This window comes from Ischnura elegans, chromosome X, assembly GCF_921293095.1.
Source record: "Ischnura elegans chromosome X, ioIscEleg1.1, whole genome shotgun sequence".
Classification (NCBI taxonomy): Eukaryota; Metazoa; Arthropoda; class Insecta; order Odonata; family Coenagrionidae; genus Ischnura; species Ischnura elegans.
In genome coordinates, this window is record NC_060259.1 from 69,950,722 (window position 1) to 69,959,177 (window position 8,456).

At 36.1% G+C, this 8,456-nt stretch overlaps 1 protein-coding gene across 1 annotated transcript in view; it reads right to left on the reverse strand.

Annotated features, from left to right (window-relative positions):
* Nucleotides 1-7,722, reverse strand: part of LOC124171378 (DEP domain-containing protein 1A-like) — a 43,471-nt gene extending 35,749 nt beyond the window's left edge. The window contains exon 1 of the mRNA XM_046550551.1: nt 7,540-7,722. Within this exon, the coding sequence (XP_046406507.1) occupies nt 7,540-7,584 (45 nt within the window). The 5' untranslated portion in view covers nt 7,585-7,722. The remainder of the gene's footprint in view (nt 1-7,539) is intronic.
* Nucleotides 7,723-8,456: the final 734 nt, after the last annotated feature.

Below are 8,456 nucleotides of genomic sequence, written 5' to 3' on the forward strand. Positions count from 1 at the left end.
GATGTTCATTTGTGTATAGCAGCCTGTCCAACAGGAGTAAGTGGCAGTTCAGGACAGTTGTTAACAAAATTCTGGGCAAGCAGGATGCAGCCCTGGCTCATGGCCGTTACTTCTTGTGTATTGTGAAGTACATAGATAAAAAATCCTGTGAAATCCGATGCAGAAAGTGTTATTCCAACCCTAATGCATAACAGGAGTGAGTGCATTAATTGCAGTAAGCCAATGTCCTTTGGACATAGACAGATAAGGGTTGAAGCAATCTAAATGTGGTGCTCTTGAAGGATAATGAAGAAACATGAATGGACCAAATGATCAATGATAAAGGCCTAAGAAGACTTAAAGAAAATTCTTCTGAAAGCCTTAAGATGGCAAGACAACTCAATCTACAAGGTACAATGATCTGTAAGAAGGAATTTTCTCCCAGAGCCATACAAAATGAATATGTACTGTTTAAGATGGACAAATAATTGTTCACGGGAGAAATTTTCTCTTTACATAACTGTAGGTCTGACCTAGCTCAATTCTCCAAATATTTACATACAACCATCCAATGAGGATGATGTAAGGACATGTGGATGTGCGGAAGTGAAAGAAGAAGTCCTCTAACCAGGAAAGAAGAAGAGTAATCAAGGAAAAAAAGAGACGCCATACATAAATATGAGGATGTTACCTGAAAGGAGGGTTGATTGGAGAATCGCAATAAATCAAACCCAGGATTGACTACTGATGATCAAGAAGACGTTACAAATTGTTACGTAAATTATGTAAAATTGGATTCAGCATAATAAGGGTGGCTACTTAAACATCGAGCTGGAATTCCCTGACTTTTTATAATGATTTTTACAACTATTCCAACGGCCTGAAGCATGACTTTCAATGAACATTTATATCTGCAGGAGGTAAGTACAAATGAGCATTACCCTAAAATTAAATAGATAATCATTGTGCAAACATTAATTATTGCACTAACTGAGAACCACCTGAATGACAAGATGGCAATGATATTTTTAAATGTTAAATGCAATCCTATGTGCAACAGGATGAGAAAAATCACCATTGGAATTCTAGAATAATGTGGTTTTCTAGATAGTATTATAATTTTCTCTGACATCCCATAAACTGATAAGACAATGAAATTTCTAACTCTGCAGGTTTTACACAAGAGTGGCTACCCTCATAAAGCATAACTATAGGGTCATTTCATGTCAGTTCATCCAGGCATGACACCCACTGACTCGGATTTTGATGAAACTTGGCAAATTTCATCCTTCCATGTAGGAAAGAAACAGTGTAAAATATTTCTTGGCTATTTCTACTAGTTTTTTTTCACGACCGCTAGCAGTTTGGGTGAAACTGCAGTTTTTCAATGAATCCAGTCTTCAAAGGCACTTGTACCCCCAGAGGGAAATACAGTAAAACCTCTATACATTGTAATGGAGGGGACCGAAATTTGGGCAATTTGATGTATGGAGGTTCACTATAGAGAGGATTTAGTGATAGGCACCATTTTATCATATCCTTCGGAAATGAAAGGTACTATGTACTGTCTTTTAAACTATTATAATTATGCGTTTAAACAAACATGCATGCATTAGTGAACATATATTTATTATTTAATAATAACAGAAAGTGAGTGCTATTGTGTGATTTTACCGTGATTTGAGAGAAAACAATGTGAGCTCTCCTAATTCAAGAGTCACGTAAAATTATTAGGATAGTTGGATACCGTTTTTCTTATTTACTGTTAGGTATGCACTCATATGGAACAAAATGGCCTTAACTAATGGTTAACATGAAAATTACAGGATATTAAAGGTATATAAGAAAAAAATATGCATGAAACATTTATCATTGAAAATGCCATTCCATGTACATAAATGCAGCTGCATTAATGGTCTCTAGTTGTCTCGGTACGATTTGCGGAGGTAGTTAGGCCATCTCGGTGGTGTCTCTTTGGTATGTTAAGTGGAGGTTTTACGAGATAAAGAGGTTCACTACATGGAGGTTTGCCTTTAAATTTACATGTAAATCAGATGGGACTGTAGGGGTGGTATGAAGTATGGAGGTTTATGATGTACAGAGGTTCACTACATAGAGGTTTTGCTGTAATTTGCAGCAGCCCTACTTTTCATCCAATTCTCATGAAAATTTGCAGATTTACTATAGAAGTCATGAGGATTCCAAATACTAATAGGGTGGTTTCCTATTATTTTTTTATTGCCTAAATCGAAAGATTATTACTCCTGGAGTACGTATTTCACGCTTTTAGATTTTTAAATGACGATATCTATTTTTCGCGATTAAATGAAAAGTGAAAATTTTCAAGCGCGCGAAAACGCGACGCTTAAGTATGAATGTCGGGAAGTCTCTCCGCGTGACATATTTCTGGTTCCCTCTCCCGCCCTGCGAGGTGACCTTGAGGCGAGGCTTAGCGCTGATACGACGCAGGCTGCTAGCGGCTAGCCTAGTACCCTGCTGGCTGGTAGCGCTTGGCTTAAATAAGGATTATTAATAACTTATCAAACGAGGAAAACTTTCCGACCTTAGCCAGTTTTAATAAGTGATTGTTAAGACATGTTTCCCTGAGCTCTGCGCCTCATGCATGCAATGGTAACCTCAGACGACGTATAACTCCTATCTTCTCGTATAGAAACTAGGTCCCTGTGACGTCACGTGGAGTGGCATCGCATGGGCACCAATCTGGCCCTTTTCAAATGAGGATAAAAATGGACCATTGCCATTCGTCTAACCCGGTATTTCTAAAACAAAATAATTTGTATATTATGAATACACTAATGGTGGGTAACGAATCGCAATCAATGCCTTTCATTTTCTTTGATGAAGGAAACCACCCTATTGAAAAATGTCCTAAGGAATATTGAAAATTCTCTTAATTCAGATGATTCATAAGATTTTAGAAAATTTTGTGTCAAATTGTGTAAACACGATTCTATAAAACATAAAATTTTGACAAGAGGCAATACGTAAGTGAATCGAGCTAAATAATTTTTCTAATATTTCTTAAGGTATTATCCACCACCTGTAAAAATAAAATTCATGGCTGTTTGCTTGCTTTGTTGGAAAAAAAATTGCATAAAAAAATCCCTTGCCACGACTCTGGTAGTCAGTGTTGGGTCTTCCTTCAAGTGTGATGAAATGCTTGTGTTAACTGTTTTCTTTGTCTGAGCAAATATTTATGACATAAGTCTAGTACATAATCAGAGCAAATATTTAAAAAATTTAAGTGCAGGTTGCTTTTCTACCGAGAAGAAAAATATACACATTTTTAACTGGAACATTTTAAGGAATTCATAGAACCTTCCCGTCATTACTCAGTATAACTTGATTGTTGCTTCATAGAACACATAAAAATACAGGATATGTGTCAATTCAAGTTAACTTTCTCCAATTTCTATTTACAAAAACTTCACCAATGTGTTTTACTTCATTAATGTTGCAACTTATAAAAATAATGTCAGGATAAGATACATTGTCTAACCTTGACCAGCCTATACTCTAATGAGGACTAGATTTTAACTCGTAGCAGTATCTTCTTCTTTGAAGAAATGATTCTTTTAACTTCATAGTGGAGCTGAGAAAAATATCAGATTAGATTGAAATAACGTAACAATGTTACCACATATTTTAGACCTGAACAGGGTTCATTGAACAGAAAGTGAAAATGAACTGAATAAGCCCTGCCACTTTTACTATTTATACAAAGTAGTTTTTCTCTCTGGAGGTAGGTATTGTTTGCCCTTTTTCTACCCCAGTTGCCCTTCAACCTCTAGTTGCAGCGTCAACATTGATTTTTTTCCAATACGTTTTGTTGCTAATTTTTGTTTCCATCTCAACAAACCAGGTATGTAAACCTTAAGGAAAATATTTTGACACAATTTGTTCTTTTTGTCTCACTTAACAACCATTTGTCATGTTCATTTCTTGATTTATCATTTAGGCAGATGCCTTTATAATGGCCCAGTATCAAGAGCTTAGTAACTGCAGTCTAGAAGAACATAGTGTAGAGAGTGCCATGAAACTAGCTACAGCTAGTGAATCTCCAACAATTTAAGGAATTAAGTGCATCAGAAAGACAAATGATTGAACTCATGAGTGGCTTTAGTTCTGGTCTTCTTTTGAGCATTGGTGAGAACCATAAAACCAACTTCTTAAAAAAATATAAAACATATCAAATTACTTGCTATGATCTATGTTGATGCTATAGGAAAAAATAGTAAATCACTACAAACAGTAACACCAGCATTTTCATTCAAGAGAAATAGCATACAAGGAATTTTTGAAGCAATCCTGGGACAAAAGTTATGTGATTCATGTAGAGAAAAAGTGGATAAATACACACACACATCGAAGTAAACTATGGCATTGGATTAGCGGCGGATATGTATGGGAGGTGCAGGGGGCCCTTGCAGAGCCATCTGCATTGCCTTACATTGAAGAACCACAATTGTAACTTTTTTTATATCATAAGATAGTGTTATCTTGTATGTGTATAATAAGTTTTAAATGAAACTTTCTTAAACTTTGAAGGCGACTTATTTTTCATTCAGATAAAATTAGAGGTAGCTCAAGAAATATTTTGCGCCCCTTCAGTATTTTCTGTATCCGCTACTGTATTGGAGAGCATATCCCAATTGCTGGCACTGATGATAATATTGTAGATTTGGACAAAGACGCATTGAAAGAAAAAGCATTGGAAGAAAGAAATTCATCATTCAAGGAAATGGGCACATCTCCGTTAGAACTCCATGAAGTATCATCTTAGAGCAAATCCATGTATGATAAAAGTAAACTGAAAGTTACAACTTCTACTTTGAACAATAAGGTTTGTTAAGTATTTGATAAAGATTCCCTTCTCGAGCATGACACAGAAGTTCTTCATAAAGCGAGAGACAACCCAACCACACTAGCACATCTTCATGTGCTAGTGTGGTTGCTAAAAGAAAAACTGGTGACAGCAGACAGTCTGCGAGAGATAATTCAGCTACTAACACTAGCTCCAACGTTGTGGAGTAGGATAAGGTAGTCATAGAATTTAATGTCAGTGATTATGCAATGCGGCAAGCTAGGGAACTTCTTAGAGTGAAAGGCATCATAGACATACCAGATCCAAGGAAGGGCAAAAACATAAAACAAACTACAGTGGACTTAGTTCATTCATTTTACCACAATGAGGAGTATTCCCACCTTATGCCAGGAACGGAAGGTAAGGTGAGTGTGTCCAAAAATGTCTACACGCAAAAAAGGTTACTATCAAGTAACCTAAATGAGCTGTATGCAGCTTTCAAATGTGAATACCCACTGTAAAAATAGGGTTTTCAAAATTCTGACTATTGCGACCAAAATGGTGTGTGCTGGCAGGTTCCTCTGGAACCCATTCTGTACGTGTGTAAGCTATCCATCAGAATGTATCACTTATTCTCAATGCATGCTCCAAGGAAGAAACTTACAACAACCTATTTGATTCCTTAGTATGTTCCAAAGATAACAGGGGTTGCATATTTTTCTTATCGGTAGAAAAACAACCTGCACTTAAAATATGTTTTAATTTTTGCACTGATTATTTACTAGATTTATGTCATGAACCTTATCTCATACGTAGAAAACAGTTAACACAAGCATTTCATCACACTAGAAGGAAGACCGAACATTGACTGCCAAAGTCGTGACAAGGGATATTTTTTACCAAAAATTATTTTTTACAAGAAAGCAAGCAAACAGCCATGAATTTTATTTTTACAGGTGGTGGGTCATACCTTAAGACATATTAGAAAAAATAATTTAGCTTGATTCACATACGTAATGCCTCTTGTCAAAATTTTATGTTTTATAGAATCATGTTTACACAATTTGACACCAAAATTTCTAAAATCTTATGCATCACCTGAGTTTAGAGAATTTTCAATATTCCCTAGGATATTTATCAATTAGTATTTAGAATCCTCATGACTTCTATAGTAAACCTCCAAATTTTCATAAGAATTTTATAAAAGTATGACTGTGGCAAATTATTTCCCTCTGGAGGTACAAGTGCCTTTGGAGACTGGATTCATTGAAAAACTGCATTTTCACCCAAACTGCAAGTGGTCGTGAAAAAAACAAGTAGAAATAGCCAAGAAATATTTTACACTGTTTCTTTCCTACATGGAAGGATGAAATTTGCCAAGCTTTATCAAAATCCGAGTCAGTGGGTGTCATGCCTGAATGAACTGACTTACGTATGACCCTATATGAATTCTCTGAATGACCCTATACTACGGAGAATTCCCCATTAAAATCTTTGTCAGCAATTGCTCAAGAGTATTGGCCTTTCGATTCCAGTGCTTAGTATAGAAGAAAATATGATTAAGTAGACCATCTTATCAGAGTAATTCCTGCATTCAACAGGTCGCTCTAGTTAAAAATTGCTTTGTTACGGTATCACTACAGAATGACAACAATTCTCTTTCCCCAACGGTCGGAAAATTCACCAAGAAAATCCTCCAGGCAATGAAAAATGATGAATATGGAAACCTGATGAATCACTAGCCACATGAGGACTCTTAATGTAAGAATTGCTTGAATATAGATTCACGGGGCTTCGTTTCTTCACTTTCTAATAACAACATTATCCTCAGATGAGAATACTGGGATTTATTGAATAAAACTGCGCCATCATTGACAACAGAATATAGCCAAATTTCTCTACAACGATATCTAATCACTTTCAAGAAGTTTGAAAGCAAAATAGATTCAAACATTTAACCATTTGCAAGGTTCATGACGACAAATAAAAATAAAGGGCCACAAGTTAAAAAAACTTGAATATCAGTCTACCCGGATGAATGCGATAGCTGAAGTAAATCGACGCAATATTAAAAGTTATAAATGACAGAGGAGCAGCCCATATGCCACGGAAAATACTGTTATTTCGAATAAATATTGTGTCTTCTAGATTATAATCCACTGTATAAGTTATAATACGACACGCCATGAACACATCACGGTTTAATTACCATAACGTATCGTTAATGGATAATATTTAAAAGGACGAAAAACACCTGCAAAAGTTTCTCCTGGGTGAACAAATGTTTTCACAGTCGCTTGCAAAGAATTCTTATTTTAAAAAACATTCCCGAATCTCAATCTTGTGACAATTACTAAATTATGACGAACGAGACAACTTGGCGAGAAACGAACACTAGGAGGCAAGCAGTAAATACCAAGCTGGCGAAACCATAAAATACCAAAAATCACACACGCCATCCATCAATTGCCACAAGGAAACTTCCACATAAATCTGGGCAGATCGTGGACAAAAAGAATCACCTTATAATATAAACAATAATATAAATTTGGCCTTGTTAGTTTGGGACTAATGCCATAAAGAGGCAGTACCGCAGGATTTAAAACTTTGATACCTACGTTGAGAGGCAAAACTACACTGAAGGGTTGCCTGGAGGCCTTTGCAACACAAACAAAGGAATTGTAAACAAATATCATCACGATCCCCAAAAATCAAATACGATCAACAACCCTTACCAGTTTTGTGGCACGATACGGCCCCGGATGATTATCCAGATCCATTTAATTGCACTTCACTAAGAATTGCTGAAAACCATACACAAGGCGTATTTAATTTCCTCATTCAGCTTAATTCACTTGTAACGGTTACCACAATCCAGAAAACTTTCCTCAGTTCACAAGAACAAGATTTGAAATGGTGATAACAGCTGTGATTGGATGCCAGGCCGGCCAGTTCTCCAATCAGGCGTTGGTTCTCTAAAAATCTCGGCCACTCGTCGTAGAAGTAGTTGACGATCGTGTTCATTGGCGTACATTACCTCGGGTGTTCAAATGAAGAAAGTCTCCTCATGGAAGTTGTTATTACAAAATTACTTGTTTTCACGAAGTTTTTCAACGTAATAGCTCTCGTAAAGTTTTAAATATAAATTTTATACTAATTCATGGTACAATTTTGTTATTTGTGGTTGACGTAAGTCTATATCGTCTATATGCGTTGGAAATGTCTCAGTGTACATCGTTGGAGAGCCAACAAAAAAGGTATTTCTCCTCCATAGTTACGCGTTTGGCTGACGGATATGTATTACACCTCTTGAATTCACCCTTGGAAGAGCGCGATTTCGTCGTGAAAGCTGTCTACGAGACTAAAAATGTTTCACTAAGCGGTTGATATTCTTATATCTTATTGCAGTCATTCAACATTATTCAGCCTCATTTCTTGGATGATTATTGATTTGGGCTATAGAACACTCTGATGACTTTAGTCCACCCATTGAGTGACGGTATGCCTCATCCCAATAAGATCTAACGTGACAATATCCTTTTTCATCACATTTCTTCTTAGCCAAAGATCAAAACCGGGCAATTTCTCCACCATTAACTCTAAAAAATTGTTTTGATGATAAAATATACTGACTCTTTAATGCTGTTTTAAT